This window comes from Prinia subflava, chromosome Z (assembly GCF_021018805.1).
Source record: "Prinia subflava isolate CZ2003 ecotype Zambia chromosome Z, Cam_Psub_1.2, whole genome shotgun sequence".
NCBI classification, from domain to species: Eukaryota; Metazoa; Chordata; class Aves; order Passeriformes; family Cisticolidae; genus Prinia; species Prinia subflava.
The window spans coordinates 101,151,930-101,177,455 of NC_086283.1; the positions used below are offsets into that span (position 1 = coordinate 101,151,930).

At 40.9% G+C, this 25,526-nt stretch overlaps 1 protein-coding gene and 1 long non-coding RNA gene across 6 annotated transcripts in view; one reads left to right on the forward strand and one right to left on the reverse strand.

The window, feature by feature from the left end:
• The window catches only part of GLIS3 (GLIS family zinc finger 3), a 162,437-nt gene extending 142,999 nt beyond the window's left edge, over nt 1–19,438 (reverse strand). Inside the window, exons 1-2 of one of the 5 annotated variants that reach the window (XM_063422201.1) lie at nt 1,311–1,436; nt 1,078–1,143 (exon numbers count right to left, since the gene is read on the reverse strand). In XM_063422201.1, the coding sequence (XP_063278271.1) occupies nt 1,078–1,143; nt 1,311–1,398 (154 nt within the window). In that variant the 5' untranslated portion in view covers nt 1,399–1,436. Of the gene's footprint in view, nt 1–1,077; nt 1,144–1,310; nt 1,442–18,812; nt 19,084–19,214 lie in introns of those variants that run through there. The other 4 variants (XM_063422199.1, XM_063422200.1, XM_063422203.1 and 1 more) reach the window with 4 other exon arrangements.
• Nucleotides 19,392–25,526, forward strand: part of LOC134563849 (uncharacterized) — a 6,917-nt gene continuing 782 nt past the window's right edge. The window contains exons 1-2 of the long non-coding RNA XR_010083432.1: nt 19,392–19,506; nt 21,364–21,499. This is a non-coding gene — a long non-coding RNA (uncharacterized LOC134563849). The remainder of the gene's footprint in view (nt 19,507–21,363; nt 21,500–25,526) is intronic.

Below are 25,526 nucleotides of genomic sequence, written 5' to 3' on the forward strand. Positions count from 1 at the left end.
TTTCTAATAAAACTTCTATCACTCCTTCACAAATGCTAAAAATAAACAGGTCCAACAACATTTCATTCAAAGTTCAACTTCACCTTTTGACAAGCAAAAGTTGTTACAATTTGAAAGAAATTGTTTTTCCAACTGCACAGACCTACCACCTCCCTCCGTGGAAGATGTTAATTTTAAAAAATCTTTAGATAAAAAAGAAACTGATAGAGACAGGGAACATTCATGCAGTATTATCTGATAATAAAAATGTAAAAATTCCTGTTTTCATGGCCAACAGAGGACACAGCTGTGTAGAAAGAATGTCCTAGATTGTATTTTCAGAATTCTCTGAAAAAGCACTGGAATTTATCTTCCCACTCTCAAGGACACATGGATAGTCATATTTTCTCCTCACTAAAGTTTTCTAGTACCATAGTTAATGATGTCTGTAACAGTCTTCCACAGAATGCACACAAAAATCCTTTTTGTTTTACTAGGAGGAAGATTTTTACACAGCGTTTTAGGTTTGAAGGCTTTAGCCATTTGTCTTTGAAAGCAAATATTAAAAAAAAAAATTGGTTTTCCACTTAAAAATGATAGTGCACAATGACAAGAAAATCCACAAGTCTATATAAGTCTTTTGAATATTGAGACCAAAGCTATGAAAACAGACTTACAAACCCCACAGAAGAATTGAAGCCAATCACAAGCTAAATCTGATTCAAGAATAGTGTTGCTTAATAATTATATCTGTATTTGAATTATATTTTCTAACTCAAATCCTGGTTGCCCTATGTTTACTGAAATTCTCATCTGTTGTGGTCCAGATGATGATCCTTTACTTCCACTGGCCCTTAACTTTATACAGTGTAATATTTAGGAAGCAAAAAGGTTTTCAGCATCTGTTTCCTGTATCAGATAATATTTACATATGTCAAAGACAAAATTTTAAATCAGTATCTATTTAGACTTATTTTTCCCATTAGATTCTTCACTGGACTTGGGGATCTTGGTGTTTTCCCACACAAGTGAAAGAGAGAATTCTTGCAAGCCCCAAGTTTTGGTTTCTCCAGCTCTCAAAATTACAATTCACTGTACCTGCTCTTTGTACCAGCTCGTTTTCCTCTCCCATTACTGCTGGTGACGTGCTTGGAAGAAGCTGAGCTGCAGGAAATTAAGAGGAATGCCAATAAGATGCAAATGAGAAGACACAGTTATCTGAGGTGCAGCATGGAGAGGCACAGGCTGCACAAGCCTGGTGGTCTCCAGAAATGTTTGACAGAACAAGGGAAAGGAGACAGAGCTGTGATGTTGGGGTCACCAGGACTTACCCACACCCCAGCTCATAGCGACCCGTGGCCTTTGGCAATCACCACACAGAAGACTCTGCAGAAAAGGCATGGGTGAATAGTTTTCCATGTGGACGTGTGGTCTGACTCACTTCTTTCTCAGGTATTTCCTTGGGCAGACTCAAAGCTGCTACACCTTTCAAATGCCCTGTAAGTTTAACGTCACAGTGAGGTATCAGCCCGACCTAATTTCTGCACAGGACTGTCATGAGGCCAGCTAGAGTTATAAAGCACTCAGCAGTTCCCATACTTAGCAAGAAAGTGATTTTTCTTTTGTGTGAAAGGAATTCAAAGCAGACTTAGGAAAATAAAATAAATTCATGGGTTTGGTCAGAGTTAGTAATTTGACTATTAATTACACAAAACCAGTTTATGAAAACAAATGCTTTTAACCCCTTTTCAAGCTAAGAGTAATACACTGACCAAAAAGTGACCATTTTACTGGGATTCCAATACTGCCCAGTGTTTGTGATTACAAATGAAAGAATGGATGTGAAAACATAAATCTACATAAAATTAATTTCCTCACCTCTTTTCTCTCTCCATTAATTTTTAAAATCCATTCAATGGACCAAAAAAAATTCATTATAACTTCTCTACTCCTTCTTCCATCTTGACAGCAAAACAAGTGCAGTTAAATAACAATTGACTGCAAGCAATCAAGATGCCAAAAACAATACTCCCAACATGAGAAGCCAGTAACTTCAGAGACAAATACTCACGGCAGAAATTTCTGTGTTCTCTTATGAACACACATGTTGCATTCAAAAATAAATGGCTTTTCACATGGAACTAAGATGTGTAACCATATTTCACACCAAAGAAGGGAAGTAATTGAGAAAGTACATGCAAGATGGGAAAGACAAGGAGTCAATGTAGAAAGCCACTCCTGGTGGTGCAGCAAATCTAGCAAGAATCCCAATATAGTTTGAGCTGGCAAAACAAAAAAACACCTGCCTTGCACCTCTCTGGACAAAAAAAGGGTCAGGGAGCAGAATTAACAATCCCACTGCTCATGGGTTGGCCAGGAAAGGTACACCACGGCCCACACATCTTCCATCAGGCTGTCTTGAGGTCCCAAGATGAACAGCATTTCTCTTATATTACTAAAAATGTTTTAAGCATTTCCTCCTATTTGAAATTCAACTAATTTTATAGCTGCTTGTTTATGCAAACAATTATTCAAGCAGTCCTCTCTCTGTGCCAAAAGCGTCAAAACATTCACAAGAAACAGTGGATTGTGCAAGAAGATATATTTCACTAATTAATTGACATCAATGCTGGGTCAGTAGTCTTTTTACAAACAACATTTATTTGTGAATACTGATTGACAGGCCAATTATAGTTTGGTTAGCTGGAACTTGACAGCCAACTGCAGATTTATTAACAAATGTTCAAACAGTAGAATACAACGAATGCAAGTTCAATCTAGGTCAAATATGCTACAACTGAACTCTGAAATCAGCCACTAAAAATGTCTCAGGAGGGCAGAACAAGCATGTTAAAGTGTGTATTATACAATTAAGAATGGTATTTAGCTGCCAAAGGGGTATGTCAGCAATGATGATGACTGCCTGTCATATAATACTGGAATTTGAATAAAGTATGAATTATAAATTTATTCTGGGTTTTCTCAAGTGCCATTTTAGCAAGAGCACATATTTTCTTTCTAACTTTCTAAGTAAAAATTACTTAACTGCATATAAAGATTTTTTTTTCCTTCATTAAACACTTATGAAGTTTCCAAAACATTCCAAGTAAAACTCTTGGTAACCGCAAGGCATTTACACTGGCCAAATCTCACTCAAGTCTCCAAAACTAAGACAAATTTATTGCTTAATGGTAAAGTAAAAGTAACTTTTTTTTGTGCAAAAGGCAGAATTTAGCACTAGTTGAAAGTATCGACATTAATGAAAACAGACATTCAGGTGAAATATAGAGAAACATTTTTCATCAAAACCCCAAGATCTGAGGATACTGAACAGCAGATAGAGAACTTTTTCCTCTCTGTATTTCCATTTTCAGTCCAGTCAGTACTACATACCACCTTAACAGAAAAACCTGTACAATTTCCTATGTTCATACGAAATCATCACTCTTGGTGATTATAACCAAGAAAACCTGAATAAATTGCATTTTTAATAAAACCATAATTCAGCCTAAAAATTCCCCCTCTGAGGGAAGTTCGAAACCTTATCGGAACCTTATTTTTTTTTTGGAAATTACGTGATAACATTTCTCCTTCCTTGACGAAAGAAGCATCCCCCACGTGCTTTCAAGGTCCTCTATCTCCCATCTCCTGAAAACGCAGAGAGGCTGGGACAGCTTGACCAGAGCAGGATGTTCCTGGTTGCTCATTTTAGAAGCACCAAGGTCACCCCTGGAGAAGAGAGGAGCTGCTGGGCAGCTTTTGGCAACTGCTGGGCTGGTGGAGGGAGAGAGGGCTGGAGAGGCTACAGGGTGTGACACAGGGGCAGGATGGAGCAGAAGCACGGCTGTGGGTGGACAGAAAGTCACATCTCAGGATAAACAGGCACAAAGACTTGGCAAAGGGCTGGGAAGGGCCATGCCTCACTGCACCCAAAACCCTGCACTGATTGCCAGCAAGGACTCCATATATATAGACCATAGGGCATTTATGAATAAACATTTTAATTTCTCTTCTGACTGCTTTTACTCGTCTCTTTTTATGTTAACTCTAGTTAACATCTAGCTCTAGTCTCTTCTCTAGTCATGTTAGCTATCTTATTTTTTATAACAGAATCAAGAAAATCTAGAAAAATTATATGGCTTGGCATATCTGTTTTGTAAAGATGAACCAGCATTCTCCCAGCATTAACAGCTGTGACCTCCACTGGCAACTGGAGAACTGGATCAGACATTCCACAGATATTCCATTTCCAAAACCTTCTTAAGTACTATTTAGTAAAGCTAAACCAGCTAGGGACCGCAGACACAGAAAGAAAATCTGCCAAATTCAATGATTTACATTTTCAGTATTGATCTTTGATTAGTAGGAAAAGGAGAGAACATTTTGAGGCAAAAGTGACTTGGAAGCTTGCCATTTCCAGTTGGCACTGCCATGTTCAATTTGCCAGCTCCTAATATATCTCAATTGTTTTTAGCCACATTGCAAATTTTAGTGTACTGGTGCTTTTTAATCTACTAGTTTTAATCTACTGTTAAATATTTTAGTAATTAATTCTTCATATCCCAATTCTGTAAAGGACTTTTACTAAATACAAGATAGGAATCACCCAAAAAAATATTTGTAGAAGCAGAAAGACCTGGATTCTCCTGCAGACAATAGCAGTTCCTGCAGGGAAATTGCAAGGAAAGAGCATTATCCCACTGCTCTGCTGGAGACTTAAATATGGTTTCTTTAGTAGGAGAGCTATTTTAATCTGATGGACATTATTTCTCTGCAGATGAAATACAGATCAGGCAGCAGTGGCAGAGCACAGTTTCTCCTTTTTATTTTCTTTTTGTTTTTTGTTTGGTTTGAGGGAAAAAAGGGGGTGACACTGAAAGGAAGTAAAAATGGAAAAGAATGTGATTTACCAGTTATACCAGGTACTGCATCCACTCATAATTATTTAAATATATTTTCTTCTTCCTATTCATCTCAATTAAGTTTACTAACTTTTAAGGCTTAATTTCATTAAAAAATGAACAGTACCAAGGTAGAGTCAGACAAAGCAACCTTTTCTGAACAAGAAGGAATGCCTTCTGAAAGAAAATTACATTTTGCCCTATCAAGCTGCCCTCAAAGCCACAGGAAGCTCTGTAGAACAATTCTGACAACGCAGATAAATTACATCAATGTGCAAAGAAATCCTTCACTAGAGCCCAAACACGAATTACTGGCTACCACCACTGATTTCAACAGGAATTTGGCTGGAGCAAGATTCATTATCATTTCAGGGGACTAAATTCATTAGGCCTTTGTGCACATTAGCAAGGGGAAAGTGGAGAGGGAAAGCCAGAGCTTCCTCCCTATTGCACACAGCTGGCAGGGGTCAGCCAGGACACCAGTGCTTCCCACTGGCTGAGGTTCAACCACGCCAAGCACCAACAGAAGATCCACACCCTGGAGATGTTCCTTGGACAGAACGGGCCTGCCATGTCAACACCTGCAGGGAAACCTGTCAAAATTCTCCCCAGGGATTTTGGGAGGGAAATGTCATGCAGCAACTGCTTTGTTGTCATCGTTAGAGTTGGGAAAGGTGTGTCTCTTCTGCTGACCTCTCAGCTTGGTACTGCCCTTGGCCAAAAATGTCAGACTCAGTTAAACAGAAAAAACCTGGGGAGGTGGTGGTCTCCACTCATTAAAGCGTGATAATCCACTACAGACAGGCTCTCCCCTCATCACTTGAAACCTCTAATAAAGTGTCATGGTTTAACTCCAGCCAGCAACCAAACCCCCACACAGCCACCACATTAATAATGTGTCAAATGGTTAGACTAAACAGGGATAGAGTTATCTAACAATCCCAAGAAAAACCACTTAAATCAGTGATTCTTATCAACCACATAGTATCTGCAGAACTGACTACAGGAAAACCCAATGAAATGAGATTTTTATCCCAAGTTCCATTTCATGTATTTGGAGCTGCAACTGGAGAATATTGCCCAAACATGTAGTTTGTTTGCCCGGGTTTTTTGGTGGTTTTGTTTGGTTTTTTTTTTTTTTTGAAAAGGACCTATGTATTCAGCTATATCCTCCGTCACAAGATTGAGGAAAAGGGCTCACAGAAGAACAAAGCTCATTCCCTACTCCTGCCCCAGGAGTACAAACTCCTACATTTCATGTCAGATGTGTTCTTTACATCCCCTCCTGGTTCTGGGGGAACTTCTGGTCCCCCATATTCCGGGGAGACTATTGATCTGATTTCCAGCTTCTGAAAAAATTCAACAGTTCCAGCAGCACGTGTAGCCCTGTGACACCTAAACCATCCCAAACCTCTCTAGAACGAATGTCTGTGAAACAAGGCCATGCTTATCCCAAGCAGAATTTAGCAAACATTGGTACAAAACGGCAGTATTTGACTTAGCCCCACAAATATGACAGGTAAATGCACACCTTTATCTCTGTATTCTATGCCTGGTGCTCCTTCTACTGCACTGAATGCATACTGAGCTGGTATCTCAAGTCTGCTGAAAAATCCTTACCACTGGCAGTGAAGGACAGGCTCCATCAGTTGGAGTATAAGTATAACATGCCTGCAAACACCTCGGTGGCCTGAGATGAAATTTAGCCTGGAAGGTATGAAAGGAACAGAAACACAGACAAAGGGACATGTGCAAGGTGCTTATAACCTGGTTAGAGACAGGTCAGGTACACGTTAAGCAGTTTATTGTCCAACCAAAGCCAAAGTTCAAACGTGGAAGCATGATACTTTGAAAAAAGCTGTATTTTTTGCCCCAGCTTCCTTGAACTCTGAGAGAGCACTTATTAAAAAATTCAGCCTTGGAAAGACTAGGCATAAATAAAATAGAAAAGAAAAAGATCTTAGTAGTGCAGACAAGTTCGGATTTCTTCAGACCACTCACACTTTTATTCACAGACAACTTGTAGAATCATAAAACCACAGCATGTTTCAAGCTGGAATGGACCTATACAAATTATTAACTTCAAACCCCTGCTCTTTGCAGGAGTGTTCTGTGCATTTATAGCTGTACGAGGACCCTGAAAATAAACAAAAGATAATTTTGCATTTTACGTACAGAACAGCATGTCAGAAGAGCAGCTTCTCACTGTTTTCTGTGGGTGAGTAGGAGAGAGCAGCTAAACCAAAGCAAACAGTGGGTTTGCTTCCTGTTCAGAACCATCTAACAGGTCTGCAGCAGCTGGGACCAAATAAAGAAAAACCATGGTGAAGATCATGTTACAGCACTGCCAGCAGAGGCAATATAGTTCTGGAGGAACACAACAGAAATATGCCAAAACACCAAATCCAACTGCAAAATCTAGCATTTGCTCACTTATGCTATTTGCTGAAGTGTGTTATGGGACAGCTTTTTGGTAGCCTGCTCCTCTATGAAAAGGCACAGACAACCTGTTCCCTCTCTCTAGGTGTGTGCACAGGTCTAAAATTAATTTTGTGTTTGAAATCAATAAGTTGCACTTTATGTGGAGATCTCAAATCCCTTTGTGGATGTAAAAATAACTTTTCAAAAATTTGCCAACAAAAAGAATAGAGGCACAAGAATCTTAATGTGACTTCCCCATATTCAAAACAGTGAAATCTTAATTCACCCATAGGAGCAGGTGGCCTCAATACAGTTCTCAAGAGTTTTCAGGTACAAGCTTCCAGAATTTTCATACTACAAGTGGATTTTTATGACTAATTTCCCCTAAGAAAGTGGCTAAAACTTCCATCTCTGTATGAAAACAGATTTTGTTAGCGCCATCTCCTGGTTATAAAACAAAACTGAAGAATCATTAACTACAGTTGAAGATTCTCAGAGTAAAGTGAAAATATAATAGTTTGATCTGTTTTTTTGTTTTTATTGGCTTGACCTGAGGCATCAAATTTTCCTCTCTGTAAACCTGGAGGATACAGAACCCATTAGCCAATTTTAGGATGAACATAAGTGAGCATCAGTGACAATGGAGGAAAACCACAAGCTGTCCTCATTGTGAAAGCAGGTGTCATAAAGCTATTGATAAATACACCCCATCCCCTTCACTGAGTCTCCCCAGTCGGAAAGAGTAATATTTGGTCTAGGAAAATCAAAGAAATATGAGCCTTACTTAAACCAACACCTTTGCTATACTGCATTTTGGATGGCTGCCATTAATTTTAAATCTCCCTGTCCAAGTCCACAAAGTGGAGGGTAAAGGGTATAGGACACAGTATGAGAGAAGTTAAAATACACTCTTAACACAGAATGGGTAACTGTTGGCAATATGCCTAATACTCTTGAGTGGGTCTACAGTTCTTGTGTAAAGTAGCTCCTTTTTGGCATTAAGCTTAAGACTCTTCAGGGCATTTTTCTAAGTTGCCTGGGGCCTTTATAACACAGAGTCCAACACACATTTTTACATCACCAGCTTTTTTTTTTATTTTCTTCAGCCTTCTGTTCTTAAACAGAATTCTGAATTTTTAAGATAAAGATTGTAAAAGTAGAGAATCAATGTAAATCATTCCCTTCTGTCCATCATTACTGTTTTAAGAGTTGCCTGAACATCACTTGTGTTCAGGAGCTGAACCATGCCTGAAATATGAAAGATGGAGGAGAATGTAAATGAGCCTGAAATAAGTACTCCAAAGGAGTGTCTTGCAACAGGAATCCATGCACTAGCCTTCACATGAAAGTCAAGTAAACTCCTTGCACATTCTAGGAGAGGCACAGCAGCAGCAACAGTGAACCTGCTCAGGCCCAACCAGGACTGTTGGTCATCCAGCCCCTAAAACTAATTGCAGATTTAAACTCAAGAAGTCTCACGCTCACAGCTGTGCCATTTTGGAAAGTCCTAGACAAGAGAAAAGAATCCACCAAGGCCCATCCTTATTGTCTTCAGAAACTGGATTTCCCCAAACAACTGCCAGAGCTGCAATGCCAATGCATTCCTTGCATTGATGGATTCTATGCTGTTTTTTTCAAGCATATCAAGACCACCAAGAGATCTGCAAAGCTGAAAAATGTGTCATGCTGGATAAAACTGAGACCATTACCACTTACTTTTTTATACTTAAATATCATCAGTTACTAGGCTTTAAAACTGCTTGGTTATTGATTACAGAAAACAGCTGAAAAAGAAAGTGAGTCTTGAGTAAAGCTTTCTGCATAAGGAACTGCACAGAATACTGATGAATGTCTTTTTTTCAGACTGCGCCAACTGACACATAAAAAACAAAAGTACCAGAGAGCAAAATAAGTATGTTAAAGAGATTTCAAGTGCGGCTCAAGCTGCTTACTGATTAACACTTCAGCATATAACACTCCTCACAGACCTGTGTGGTTATTGTTCAAAAGTGAAACAAGGCTCTTTTGGCAACTGGAGACAAATTATCCTCCCTGACCAAGTTCACAGTTCTCACACAGCTTAGCAGCACTGGAGATGTTTCTTCTTCCAGAGTCTCTGGAGGAAAAATCAAATCAAATCCCAAGACGTAATGCCTGTCACCTATTTCTAGGATAAGGAAGAGCCCTAATGATCTCTAACAGAAAATAAGCTCTTACACATGAACAAATGAGCTAATTGACACATTTTACCATAAAAAAGTCACATTTGCAAGAAAGTAGAAAATAAAGGACAGAATTGTCTTCATGTCAAGGAATAAACAACACTACAGAAACCTCAGAAATGGAAGATGACAGCTGTCTTCTCAATGCCTGGAAAAGAGGGGTCCATGACTATCTGCACAAGTTTCTGTATTTCTTAGTGAAATGCCCCATCGAGGGGGGCAGATGTCCGGATTTGCTTCCTCAAACTGCATTTCAGGTATATTTAAGCCAAGTCTTCACAGCTGTAGCACAGCCTTTATCACACACACACACGTTTGACTGCACAGGTTTTCACAGAGCAGCCAAGACAGAACAGAAGGCCAGACTGGTTTCAAGGTTTGAGCTCTCCCCACACACAGAGTGTCACCTGCTGCCAGGGAGAACAGGAAACACAAGGAGATGGCCAGAGTGCTGTGAGTCACTCAAAATTACTGAAAACCCTGCCAGACACACCAGCTCAAACCACAGTCACAGGAAGACAAAAAACAGCATCCGGTTTTGAAGTGATTGCAGTTGTGTTTGTGAATCCTTCTGTGCTGTGCTTTCCTCTAGTACTTCTCTGCTGTCAAGTGCCACGGGGTTTGAGGGACCACAGAGTCTTTTCTGTGGTTTTGCTGTTTTCTTTTGATGTTGTTTCATGCATATCCTTTAGAATGTGAACTGCTGCTTTTCCTGTTCTGTCGGTATCTACATGGTGCTTCCCTGCTGCATGTGCTTTTCAGCTTAGACTGAAGAGACGGCAGAAAAAAGTGCATGAGCTGCACTTAATGAACACATCTTAATGAACATCCCAAGGAAGACAAAAAACCTTGCCTTTCCCTTCCCCCTGTCCACAATGGACCTCTCCACCAGGCTGTGAGTGCAGTGGCTGGAGGTGCTGCAGTGTACTGATGTCACCAGCAGCATGTCAGCGCGGCATTTTGGTCACAGTAAAAATTTTTTGTCAGCCAAATCCAAGCCACTTTAAGACCATACATAATGCAATATATTGTATTACTGCTCCTAAACTTTAAATGGATTGTCATAACACGTTAGGTATGACGTCTGTGATTCAGATTAAGGATCCAACTTCCCCAGCAGGATCCTCCATAGTGTTCACCAATAATGCTGAGGGTCAAAAAGAAAGTGAGCTTCCTAATTATTCCCCTCCTGCAACAGCTACCTCCTGCAACTACCTACACCAGCAGGGGTATGTTTATCTTTAATACTTCTCAATGAACTCCAAAAATATCTTTTCATTGACCAAATACGAGAAACAAGTAGAAGTGTGGAGCATACAGGTGTTTACAGAAAGTATCTGCTATTTTCATAAAATTTGGGATTTTTATTACAGCGTGAGACATGAGAACACTCAAGATACACCTGAACATGGTCCAGCTCACACAAACCCTTTGTCTGCACACAGTAATGAACAAGACAAGCAATAAGAATAGCTACTAGACTTCTTAGAAAACAAAATTACTATTCAGATGTGCATAAAGTGTAGATATGCTGGTACCAAATCCTCGAGTATGTAACTTTTGGACATCATTACACTAGATCACAGTTCTAATTTCAAGTGTTTGAAATGCACACACCTTAAAATAAATTACTTTCTTAATAGAACATTCAGTAAAAAGCTGGCTTTTAAAAACTGTGTTATTTTTCATAACTAAACTTCTGCCAAAAGAGCTGCATTAATGAGAGATGATGAAGACCAGGGATGGAATCTGAAGTCCACAGTATTTCACCATGTCCACAGTGTTTATACATAATCTTCCCCAATGCCAGCCCCTCAGCTGAATTTTCTACTTGCTATCCCACCAATAAAAGTGAGCTATACTACATGTGTGCAATCTAATCATGCCAAGAAGGAAAGGCAGAATTAACAGGATCTAGGGGCAGAGCAAAATCAAGCACAGCAGATAAAAATCCCAGTTCAAAAACCACAAGGGACACTGGACTGGCTGATGTTCCCTTCACCTTCCTGTGCTGCTCTACAACACGTGCTGCAGGTGGATTAGCTATTATGCAGGGCTACTTGAAACATCCCAGCACAGATTCTCAGTTTTCAGACACATAACTTAGAGGACAGCAAGAATCAGCCTCTGCCTGTCGTGAAGCAGAGATAGAAAAATTCCTCCAAAACCATCATGTGGAGAGTCCGCACCTTTTCACTCTGTGTGCTGTGGATTACACCCACCACCTCCACCATCAGATCAGTGATCTCAGAGGTCAGGCAATGAATATGTATTTGAATTACCATGGTCTGACTCAGCAGAGCACTCAACGTGCAGTTAACTTTCAACCAGCCCTGGAATGACGCTGGTCCAAGTCTGCAAGCCTTGCGGAAGAGGGATGGACTTCCTAAGTCTCCAAAAGGAAGTAGTGGAGAAAAACAGAAAATGGAGAGAAGCAACGCACTTCAAATAAAATGAGAAATCTCTCTCTGTTTCCCCACTTTCACTTGGATATCAACACAAGCCTTTTTTTCATTTATTTATTTCATTTTAAACCATTTAGTTCTTTTCTATACATTACATTCTCATGTCTATGTACATTAAATTTTGAAATTCTGATGAAGAACTCCTCCAAAGGAGTATCCTCATCTCCAACATTACCAGAGTCAAGAAGTATTACAAACTTAAACATTCCATTTTGACTCCTAAGACTCAAGAGCAGACGGTCAAGTACTTTTTCATCTGATGCACAAGCACGTACTCACAGAGAACCAGACTCCAAATTTTGTGAGAGTTACGCATCATTAATTCCTACAGCATAAACAGTGGTTTCAAGAAATGAATTACAAACCTATGGTCAAGAGAAAGCAGTCTACAGCATGTCCAGCCTAGACACCTTAAAAAAGCATGACTATTCCTGCTTTCATCAGTAAGCAGCTGTTAGTCACCAGTGGAAAGGTGTGTTCATGCATCCCAAGAGTATTCCTGATAGCACTGATAAAATTCTGGTGCCATAGAACATAAAAATACTCTCTGGATTTGTTGAGTCAAAAGGTTAGGTTATTCTGTTTATAAAGAATCTTAGGACAACTCAGTGATTCCGAGCAACTGCTGTGTAATATAAAGTCCCTGAGCATGTTCAAATTATGAGTTTCTTTTGTGGAAACTATCAAGACATCTTGTTGCAGTCTTCCTTTGTAGGAAAAGAGTGGTAAAGAAGTGACTGGCTTCTGTCTGCCTAAACCAATACCATCTGGATATGAGTTGCTGGAAAACATTGCTATTACTGATGGTAGTAGAAAAATGAGTATTACCTTCACCTCCACATGGTGAGAAAGTATTTGAAAATTCTTGTTGTTTTGGCTTTAAAAGCTCTGGTCCTGGCAGTGCTGGGGGCTGTGGGACTCATAATAAAGGGTTCTCATTTGTAACCACACATTTCTTGGAATTTAGAGCAAGGGAGTGAATAGGACTGTCAGTGGTGCTGCCCTGAGGAGCTACCCCTCCTCCAAGTGCAGGCTGGCAGAGAAGTTTCCAGTGGCTGCTATTTGAAGATGGAAAGGGTGTTCCTGCATGAATTCTGACAGGTGAGATCTCCTGTCCACAGATGCTCCTAGATCCACGAGGAATACCTGCTTTCCAATGCTGTATGACCTCCCATTCGTTTTTAAGTTGATATAATCAAAGTGTGTTTTTACAGACCCACAGCTATGACTGATATCAATCCAAAATCAGTGAGAAGTCCACTGTGTGTTACAGCTGTTAAAAACACATCAATAAAACCAAATTATATTGTAGTAAGTAACAGATGAAAGAGGACTGCACATGACTGTTAATTTTGACTTTACTGGTTGTAAGAAACAAAGTACAAGCTCTATATGGTCTCTCAGGAAGAAAGAATAAAGCCAAGCAATGACTTAAGTAACCTCTAACACAAAGAGAACCTCTTTTTCCTTTCTCCACTCTTCAAAATGCTGATGTTTGTAATAAGGTCAGCTGCCTTCACATTGTCTAAACCAGCCATGGCATTAAGTGAGTGCTGGCCAACTACAGGATAGAAAGGATCCTCTGACAGGGAAATGTCATTAGGATGAACTCAGCTAATGCACTTTTTTCTGCCATCTCCTCAGTCGAAGCTGAAAAGCACATGCAGTAGGGAAACACCATATAGATATTGACAAAACAGGAAAAACAGCAGTTCACATTCTAAAGGATATCCATAAAACACATGAAGAGAAAACAGCAAAATCACAGAAAAGACTCTGTGATCCCTCAAACCCCGTGGCACTTGACAGCAGAGAAATACTGGAGGAAAGCACAGCACAGAAGGATTCACAAACACAACTGCAATGTTCAATACCCAATACTTATTATAAGGATATAGATATGCCATATTTGAAATGTAATCACATAGTAGCAAATCTTCAAGGACATCTTTCCAATTATACCAACAAATTTTGAACTCTGACTTCCACCACTTATGTTCTCCTATTATCTAAATTTTAGAAGACAAGACTGTAAGGGGTTTGAGAGATCATCTCAGCCACAACCTACCCCAAGGCAGAATCAACTAGATCTAAACATATCCTGACATTAAAAAGATTTTTAGGCAAAAGCTGCACTTGTCAGTGTAAGTCACTGGGCTAAGATATAGAGAAGGGGCATAACTTCAGCCCTAATTCAGCTGAACAGCTCAGGCCCAATTTTCATCACTAGATTCATCTGTTTAGCATTAAGCACATGTTTAAGCAGTTTGTTCAGTCATAGACTCAGTGCCTAATTAACTTGTTCAGACAAACAAATTAAGTTGACAGAAACAAAACTGAAGTATGGCTTCAATCATAGTTCTAATTCATATATACATTAAGGTTTTAATTAAGCATTAAAGTCTTCTTGCAGCAAAACACTGAACTGTAACTTTATCTTCAGGACAAAATTTTCAACACTGGGACCAGTAAGATTCCAACCAGCATATTCATGACTGAATTTAATGTAAAACCTTCATACTTAAACCTTTGCTTACTCTGATGCTGCAATGTCTCCATCTTCTCCATCTGTGAACAGTCCAAAAACACAAAGCATCCTGTTTATTTCACAAAACTGCATTCACAACACACTTCTAGACTGGAAGTCATCTAAATGTCTACAGAGACATCTATGCAGTTATTCACTCACACTTTCCAGGTAAAACTCACTAAAAATGAAAGGCCTAAGCATGTTGTCTTCAAAGGCAAGAGCAAAATCCCTAACTAGGAGAGATATGCCTTAACCACACTTAAACGGTAATAAAAGTCTTATTCTACATACTATTTTTCTTGCTACATTTTTATATTGTGGGAGTAAAAACTGTAAAGTACAACAATAAAAATCAGTATTATTTATTTTCATGCCTGGGTGAAGCATAAATCAACTCTTTCCAATTCACACAAGGACAGGGAGAGCTTAATGTTCTTAAATTCTCAGAGCTTATTTTAAAATAATCAGAAAGTCCCTTGACTTAACACAGGTGACTAAATCTTTAGAAAAGGACCTTAAAAAAAAAAAAAGGGCATGTTTTGCTGGCAAGGGTTTATACCACGCACTATAAACTGGCTACAAATAAAAATCATTCTTCCCTGTAGTTCCTGTCTGCAATTTTAACTACATGAGAAGAGTACAAATATAATCAAGAAGAGATTATACCATGATCATTGCATTAGCTTTATTCAATAAAAGCACCTTTAGTTTAATCAGAAAGTTTAGTTTAAACAGAATTTTTCTACATAGGTTGCACAGACCTAAAAGGCCTATGAAACAGAGGTCAATATTCAATTTGTGTTGTTATAATGCTGGTGTCCCTTGATATTCTTCTCTAGCAGTATTATATCTTACAAGCAATTATAGTGTTCTCTACCACCATCTTTTCTCATTAGCTACTGCTGTGGTTTCTACACTTGAAAAATGCTCTGAACTCATAATTTATTTTCTCACGTTAGCAAACTTTTTTTGAACCAACTGACATGCAACTAGAAACAAACCAAATTTTTAATGAGAAACAGGTTAAGTTATTCTTCTGCATTTTCTTCCTCTAGTCTCCTTTCTGATTCTATCATGAAAACGTATAACATTAAATTGACATGCAAATGAATATATTCTTTCTTTTAAATATTAAAGCACCTTGGAGAGCGTATGCCTTCTCATTTTAAAAACTATTATTTTGTGGTATTTTAATATCCATTTCCATCAGGAAACCAGGACCTTGTCATATTAGTGGCCAAACTGAATCAGACCAAAGCATCAGATTATCTAGAGGTGCATTAAATCATATATAACTAATCAAATGCCAACTGGACATGAATTATTTTCTGAAAGTCCAACTTTTGCATCAGATCCGTGAACAGCTACCCATAATAGTAAAACCCCATACACTTCTAATCAAAGTGATCTTGGAAATTGTGAGACTGCAGCACCAAATACAATGGCTTATTTAGAAATAAGCTTTGCAATCCTGAATAGGGTTGAAACTTAATGTGCCGAGTTAAAACACACAAAAATCCCCCCAAACAAACAAACAAACTCCAGAATAATAACCTGAAATTGAATGGCTATACTGACAAATTATCTTGTTCTATCAAAGGAACAGAAGCAATTTCCATCTTTTAATGCAATCTTTCTGTCCACCAGTAAGATACTTGTAGTGACCTTTTTGTGCTCCCACAGATGCCAAAAGAACATTCATGTCCACTGCTTTTAAAGTCTCTTTTTTTCTAAGCTGTCATTACTCAAAGCTCCATGACTGCATCAGTAACATTATGACAACATAAGTGCCCAAAATCCATAGCAATGATTCATGAATTCACTTCTATCAAAATAAAAGTTAAATTCGAGCTGAAGTGAAGCCCTGGAAAATCCAAACACTAATCCTTCGGAAAGTAAAACAAAAGAATAATTCACAATGTCTGCAGCACAGTATGCTATACAGTCTACTTTTACAGTGCTGTTATGGGAATTTTAATCAGAGCTGGCTTACTGCTTCACCCACTGAAAGAAGAGGTAAAACACTTTTCAATTTCAACAAAAGCTAAATTACTCCACTGCAGAGACGAGTTTAAGGAATAGTAAATCCAACTGAGGAGATGCTTTCATGAAAGTAGTTATCAGACATTGGCATATTGCACATAGTGTAGCAAGCACTATCCCAAAGGAGAAGACTCAAAGACAAGGCACTGAACCTCCTATTTTTCCTTCCTATTTTTCCACTGGACACATGTCACCTCTACAATAGCTACCAGACAGTACAGAAAGCAAACACCACAACCCTTTCCTTTGGGACTGTGCATTCCAAGACTGTGAATGCCTGCTCTCATCCCAAACATGAATATGGACAGCCAAGCCTCTCATCATGTTCCCCTCCACAATTTCCCTGGAAAAGTTGCAGGAAAAAATTTACTTCCTCCCAGGGCTAAGCAGCCACATGGCAAGCTCAAAGGGGTCTACCTATTCTTTGAGCTCTACTCTCCCCTATCAGCCCTTCCATCTTTGCATGGCCGTGGTTTTTGGAGCATCATCTCTCCGTGCAACCATAGTGAAATACTCAGAAGTGTTGACATCACACCCTGATGAGCCAGTCTGGGTGGACATGACTGTGATGGACATGGGGAAAGAACAGGCACCAAAATCTGTAGGGATGCTTCACCTCAGCCTCCCTGACTCCTTTGTGTCTCACAACTGCTTGTGAGACAGACACACCCTAATACAGGTGTAAGCTGCCATGCATTTTCTAAACAGAGCACACATGCATAAGGGGTGATACAGTTTTTGTACAGTTACCCAGCTCTAGTTTGCACACCAGAACCTTTAAAAAGGAAAACCACACAGAGATCTAACTCGGCAAGAAATAATAACTGAGAGTTTGAAATTAGGCTTGGAACAATAGGTACATTAAGAATCCCAACTGCAATAAAAGAAGACAATGTGCCTTTCAGAGCTGAGGCTAAAAAATAAGCTTTTCTCTCAATTTATATAGAATATCTTCCCCACCCTCCTTGTCTGCCAGCACCTTAGAACTCACGCACTACTGAGTATAATAAATACATCATATTAGCATCCACTGTTTTTGTCATTTGTATCCACTTCTTGACGGTTGTATTCTTGAAATACCACAGGGGGCTTCATTCCAAACTGCAGTACTCTGCAAATATCACATTTTTCTAAAGCCCAGGTCGTCAACCAAGGGAAACTACAAAAGGTCACACAATTTAAGAGTTTTTAGTTCTCAAGCATCATCAGGATGACCTCTTGATACAACATGAACAAGCAAGGCAAATGATAGCCAAAGATCTTCCACAGCACTCAAGGCAACCAGTCCCCAAACAAGGCTGAGTTTCTCAGAGCCAGTATAATGAAATCTACTAATTACTTATTACTTGCATCACTATAATTCCTAGGAAGATTAGTCACAGAAAGGAATGCCTTTGTGCAAGGGACTGTACAAACACAGACCAGAGCACAGTCATTGATACTGCTGCAATTGCCACCAAAAGGGGAGAGCCATTCTCAGTGGACAGGATGATGTATACCCTGGTGTAGTTACCCATTTTTGCCAGTCTGCCCGAGAAACCTTCTCAAGTTTATTATGTTAGTTAAGATCTCATAAGCTGCTTGTCTACTAGCACCTTAAATATCAGAGCTGTGCTACTGCAAGAGGTTGCTCCAAAAGAGCAGCATGAGCTTTCCAGGAGCAGAGTTACTCTCATAAGAGCTAGCTAAACCTTCAGAAAAGATGCTTGAAAAATCCAGTACAAACCAGGCAGCAGTGAGTACCTGAGTCTGAGGCAGACTTTCTGACATGCCATCAATAACCAAAGCATCCTCACCGGCAAACAAAGCTTCCAGCAAGCCCTGATTCGTGCACCTTTTACTCTCAATGCCGCCTTGTTCCCTTTGCCTATAGCGGCTTTGGACTTCCCAGGAGTGCAGGCACGATTGCCAATGCTGCAGTGTCAGCAATGGTGCGATCTTCAGTCCGTGCAGGACATAGGAATCACCACCAATATCCCCGTGTGAGCCGACGGCAGTGCGGAGGCAGAGGCTGGGGCCGTGGACACCTGCCCTGCCCCGGTGCCCCACCGCTCGTGGGGCAGTGCCGGAGGACACCGGGCTGGTGGCCCTGGGGACAATTACCGCCACCCTCACCTCGGCCACGGCTCACCCCACACACCTCGCAGCCACAGCATCCGCAGCCTCAACCGGCGCCAAAAGCGAACAAGGGAGGAGGGCACAGCTAAAAAAATTCCGAGCCTTTTAAGTTTAAGAGTTGATAGCAACATACATGCCGGCAGATGAACAGAGCTGTCACCTCACCAAGCCACGTCTGGTCTGTGGCGCTCGGGGACAGTCCTTGGATGAGCGGCAGCCCCGGGCGGGACAGTGCCCGGTGTCAGAGCGGCGAGCAGAGCAGGGCAGCCCCGCGGGACGCGCATCCCTCCGGCCGGCACTCCGGCCGCTCCGAGCCTCCCTCCGCGGGCACCTATCTCCGCTTATTCACCGGCGGGATGACAAATCTCCCGGACGCGTGTCCGTCCCGTCCTCCCAGACAGCGCCGCGTCCCCATCTCGGCAAGGCGAGGTGAGTAACCGCGGAGCGACGGCACCGCAAGGAGCGTTTGTTTTGCTTTCCCTTCTCCTCCGCCCTCACCCCGCGCTGACACGGAGGCCGTGAGCCGCCGACTCACCCTCTCCCCGCCGGCGAGGGGCTGGCAGCAGCTCCGGCGAGCGGGGCAGCGGAGGGGCCGGGCCGCACGCCCCCGGGCAGGCTCGGCGGGGCTCGGGGCGCTTCACCTCCCGCCCGCCCCGCCGGCAGCGCGCAGCTCCCGCCGAGCGCGGCCGCCCGTGCCCCGCTGTCATGTGCCCGCCGCGCCGCCCTTAACCCTTACCGCGGCCCGGGCCGGCCCCGCCGAGCCGCGCCTGCTCCGGCGGGCGGGGGGAGCGGAGTGGCGCTGAGGGGACGAGCGGGGACAAGGCCCGGTAGGGGCGGGGGAAGCCGGGCGGGATCTCGCAGGTGGTGGTGGAGGGGAGGCTTGGTGGGGGGGCTCTGTAGGGGCCAGGGGGGGATGAGGGGACGGAGGGGCGCGCCGGGGGCCGGAGGTGTTTGTAGTAGGCGGATTTTGTCTGTGTGTGTGTAACGGGACCGAGGGGAGCTGCAGCAATTCCGAAGGAGCAATGTTTAGAGCTCCTAGGGGCTGCAGGCTCCCTCCTCCTGCTCTCGTCCCTCCTCTGGGCTTTGCGGGGATGCGTGAGGGGATTGTGAGGGGGCCTGGATGGGAGCCGTGTGTGAGGTGCGCGGGAGAACCTCATGGTAGGGCAGGGTAAAGCAGAGGGACAGGTCTTGGGAAGTGGGAAAAAGGACGAAGGAGCTTAATGTCTGGTGGCATTTTTCCACCAGGCATAGATGGTGTGATATGCATGGCAAGAGACTTTCTCAGAAAGGAAATCTGAGCTGGAAATACCACAGCACTAGCAATGTGATAAAGTTGGAAGTATCCACTCAGAGCAAAAGCACAGGGATTGTGAGAGCCCAAGCTGATCAGCTCTTGCAGGAACGAGTTGGTAACATGAACAGCACCCACTGCTCTCAAAAATACTCCTACACGTGCAGGATATGGCCCAGCAACTGAAACACATTGGTTCTTTCAGTTTGGGCCAGTCTTATTCCCCTCCGGTGTAACTGGGGAATTGAGAATATGAATGTGCTGAAGACAGAGGCGAGTGAAGCGGTGAAAAGCGAGGCTCAGAGAGCAGCAAGCTGCCCTATCACTCGTACCAGCATGAGCCTGCAGACCTCATGGCAGGGTGCCCTGTCAGCCCCGGAGTCTCTAAGCACGGGAGCTCACTACCATGCTTGGGCACCTGAGGAGTGCAGCAGGTGTGGACCTTTCATGCCAAGCATGGCCAGCCCTGCATTTAAAACACTTTTTAACCCCAGTTCTCCAAGAATGAGAATAGCACTGTGGCTGTCTGGGTTGCTTCTTCCTAGCAGAAGCGAAGCCTGTTATCCCTATTGTGCTGCAAGAGCTGTTAGGAGGAGAGTTGAAGGGAGGGGGATGTGTTTTGGTGTGTCCACATCACCGGGCTCCTCGAGGTCAGCCTTGATCCTTAGCTGAATAAACTCTTCTGAGCTGAAGGTCCTTTGTCATTCATTCATATTACATCCAATTAATGCACCTGTCAAGTTTGTAAGAAGCCAATATTGCGTTCTTTGCACGCCCAGAAAACCTAGCAGAGATACTGAGTCTTCCTTTTGAAGTTTCATTGCTTTCCAGTGTTTTGGGATTTTTTTCGAAGTGCATGGACCCTTAGAGATTGAGACACTTGTAAATAAATTTATTATTCATAGCACATTAAAAGCAGAAATTATTGTAAGCTGTGTCTTACTTTAGAAGTCACATTAAAAGAAATGACAACTGAAGGGGTTTTTTCCACATGAAAGCACAAAATTTATGTGTGAGCTCAATGAGTTTTTTGTTTGCTGTGTCTTTACTGGTGCTATATGTCACAATTTTCTATGCAATTATCATTTAATTGGAAGGCATTACTACAAAGTTCAAGGATTATCCCCAAATGAATATGATAGCCATGGTAAGGATAGTGGAAGACTCACACTGAAAATGAGTAATACAGACAACAAAAAAGGCATATACTGTCAAAGTGCTCATTTAAATTCAAATCTACCAAATAAATGGTGAGTTTGCTTTAAATAAATTGCTTTAAATAAATCTTGCCAATGTCAGAAACCAAATCTAACCACCTTTAAAAACAATGCATTTGCCTTATCAAATTATTTCTCTGTATGGGAAGTAAATTGTCTCAGTTTTTCAATGGAAGTAATGGATCCTATCAATGCACCACCTTGAGAAACACAAGACTGTGGTCTGAAACACAAGATAAAGGCAGCCTTTAAATACAGGATAAGAGTTTTTGCTGTCATGGATGAAGCCTGCTGAGGAGTCCTGAGCATGAGGTAAGGAGGACAATTAGAACCCCATATTAACAAAGTTAACATTAGAAAATGCAACTCATATCTAAAGATGATTCTTAATTTTTGGTGTGCTGAAATATCATCAAAGTGTATGTAAAATAAGCCAGGTAGGACTAATAAGTGCATTAAAAGTAAGTGCATCCAAAGTTTTCTTAGTGGGTAACACAGCTGCATGTTCATACCTGCCATACCCTGTTGCATGTTTAAATCCATCAGTATGAACCCATACTCATTCCTCACATAAAGCACACATCCCAGTTATGAAAAGACTGTCTCTTAGTCCATAAGAAAACTACTTTTGATTTTCTCTGTTGGAAATGTATCCCCTGTATTGAAAAGTGTGTATCTAGTGGAGCTAGGGCATTCTGAAATTCAAGAAATGTGTCTGAATCCACAGTAATACCTGTGAACTTCTTCTGCCACCTATCCAAGATCTGAGGGTAAAAATTTATCACTTCAGTCCCAATTAAATTTTCTGAGTTCAGTAAAATCTTTTATTTGCTGCTCAAGGAAATGTGTAGTTACATGCTGTATGAGGGTACAGTGAACTTTGAATTAATCCTTCAGTTCACAAACTGTCAAACACAAAAGCATTTTTCAAAATATTCTTTAAGAAAAAATGTACCCTTTTTCTTCTTTTTGTCTGTCTCAAGGTCTGTTGGAATAACACAGAATCCATCACTCCTTGCAAAGTCTCTTCTTGTCATTGCAAAATCTCTTCTTGTCCTTGCAAAGTCTCTTCTTATCCTTGCATTATGCCATTGTTACCCTAGAGTTTAACTCCCAGGTGTGCAGGAAAAGAGAGACATCCTCATATAAATCCTTGTCTCCTTTGTCGCAGGGGAAGACCACCTTTATAAGTGAGCCCTGACAGGAAATGGTCAGTGGCTAGAGATTCTGAAAAGACTTCATTGAATGGGGAGAAAGAAATAGAATGAAGATGAGATTATTTATTTTGTTTACTGGCATTTTTGGAGAGCTTTTGGAGAAAGGGAATTACTCTCTTGATGTTGAAACATAATTTATGGAAACTCAGATTATTTTTTTCAGGGTCCAGAGGAAAACCATTGTAGCAGAGGGAATAGAGAACAAAGAATGTGAGAACCTGAAGATACAGCTGGTTTTAGTTTTTCTTATCTCTTTCTTCTGTACACTGGTAGAACTGAGCAGCAGAACTCAGTTTTTAGGGAAAAAAAAAACAAAAAAACAAGTAGTACGACTGTGAGACAAATTAATTTTGCATTTCTGTAGTAAAACTGAAAATATTTTTGACCCAAACATCTTTGAAATTGTGGCAATCAGTTTAATGGGAGGGCAGGATTCCATTGAAAATAAAGAGAATCTCAAGAGAACCTAGAATACCATGATACTTGGTTAGAGAACACTAACAGAATTAAAAGGGCTTGTTTCTATGCCTTGGACATACTGATTTGAGCAAACCCAAGTGTGAACATTCACTTCTCAGATGGAGACAGATGTGCAGAAGCTTTTCCAAGTTGTTTGGGGGTTTTGGGGGGGGGGTTGTTGGGGTTTTTGTTTGTCTTGGGGGGTTTTCTTGTTTGTTTTTGGTTTTTGGTTTTGGGGGTTTTTTTAGGGGGGCAACAGATTAAAACAAAAAATCTTGGAAACTAACACTTTTGGTCGAATTCTTTAATTTTACCTCAGATCTTCCACTTCATATCTATTCTGTTTTCGTGGTTGCTGTGTAAATGAGAACAATATTTTTGCTAGTAAAGGTGATATGACAAAAAAAGAAAAGACAGTCATTGAATTCTATCTTGAATACTTTTACTGACACCAGTATATTAAAATATCATTGAATTGAGTTTTCCTGGTTTAGCTGTAAAAGCAAGTCTTCCTCCTCTCCCATCTGAGCTTAGACTGACTCCTGGCAAGAGGGAACTCTGCAAGGGGCTCTGTTTCCCATCATCCAAGGGTCCAGCATCTCAGGGCTGATACCTCTTTTTTTTTCTAATAGAAAAAACAGGGTATTTTGGGCATAAATTCTGGGGTCTGATCTTTTTTCTTCATCTTTCGAGCACAGGTCACAGGTTGCATTTACTTGCTCCTCACAGGAGATCAGGGAGGGCTGTCTGATACACAGCAAGGCCACAGAACTTTTTTCTGTGTTCAGTTTCCTTTTTCTATATCCAGATTTCACAAATATTACTTTTGTAGTGGGTTTTACTTGTTGCACAGGACATGAGGCAATGTATTTCTCCTCCACGCTGCAAGAAACTAACACTTATGAAGAGCATAATGCTAAGATCTTCAAAGTTCCTAACAGCATCTAGATACTTCTACAACAAATCAGTTCCTCTCCTTGCAGCTCCAACAACTCACCCTGCACTGTGAATTGAAGAGATGTATAAAAGCTGTTCCATTCCCACTCTTAAATGTAAGCTGTCAGGTGGAGAGAAAGCTGTCTGTGGAATAATTATGAAAAAAAAATGCATTCTACTTCTCATCTCAAATAAATTGAGTTTGGTTCCCCAGCATTCTTATACAGACAAAGCTGGCACTGGTAAACAGGATTAATTTAATTAGGTTGTAGTCTAGTTTCATGCAGTACAGACATACATGCAGAACCTTTGCAGAAGAATGCAGTCACTATCTCTAACAGTATGTGATGATACTATGTACCTTTAGGGCCAGAAAATAAAATTATTAGAATAAAATTAATTGTAAGGGAGTTCTACATTCCTCCAATGCAGCCGAAGAAGCTTGAACTGAGACATGAGTAGAATAAGTTTTCCAACTCTCATAAAAATTTAATCAGTGAAAACACATAGTATCAGCAGTGGAGTTTAGCTAGGATATATTAATACTTAACTGACACTTTTTCTAGGTATTTCATGCTGGGGTTCAGGTCACAAAGTGGGAATATCATCAGCAAATTGGTGAAGAGTGCAGAGGGGCCACATTTTCTTGGGAACCTCTGTCTTCATGCCTGAATGGAATTCAAAGTCAAATTGAGTTTGATGTGGACCAAAGTATGCTAAACCAAACATTTCTAATTTCCACTGATAAACTGTAAGGGATTTCAGCCTGGCATGATATCAATTCCCTAATGCCTCCTGAGAATAACACTTCTAGAAGTAGCATTATGGGTAGGATGCTAATTGAGGGCAAAGTATGAAAAAAGAAAGATATTTCCCACAGTCCACTTAGAAACCTTAGAAGAAAATGCTGTGATAAAGTGGAACAACTGTTTGTCCTACAGTAAGATCTTCTGATATTAATAATGATTTCTTTTGTAGGCCCCAGCAATTTTAGATTGAACAGCAGATAAGTACAATGTTAAAACTCACTTTTCTTGTTTGGGAGAGTAAGCATTTTATTAATCACTTCAGTGGTATGCACATACTGCTGCAATTTTTCTCCTACTCTTGTTTCTATGGCTACTCAACTCAACACTTTAATGATTTTTAATGTTAATTTTTACTTCATACCCTGTAATAAATTAATTAGCTTTTTTCATCATAGCACTTTTGGACTTCTACTAAAGAAACTAATTTAGTTCAGAAAACGCTGGTGGAAAACACGCTATAAAGAACGTCCTTGATCAATCAGCTACTGAACAATTCACCCCAAAAGTGGCTATCTGCAGCAGTCAGTGTGCCTCTTCCCAGAAAGAGAAATCAAGAAAGGGGTCTGGGGGAGGCAGGTGGATGAAGCTGTGGTGCTGCACGCACAGTGTTGCCACAGGAAGCCATTACCTGTAACAAGGCAACAGTTGTCTCCATGAAGCCCAAGTAAAAGACATCTTGACTTTGTGCTCTCTACCATGTCCTTAAAAAAAAATCACCCACACTCCCTTCTTTTCACTGTTTTAGTGTAGTTCCATTATGAGAAGATGTGCAATTTGAAAACAACTTGTGAATAGTTTGATGTTACTCTTTTGTTGTTGCTGCTGTTGTTCAATTTTACATGTAATTCATTCTGATAGAAATTTAGATTTCAGGCTCAAGGAGAAGTGCCCAAAAGGAAAAGAGAAATCTACATTTCT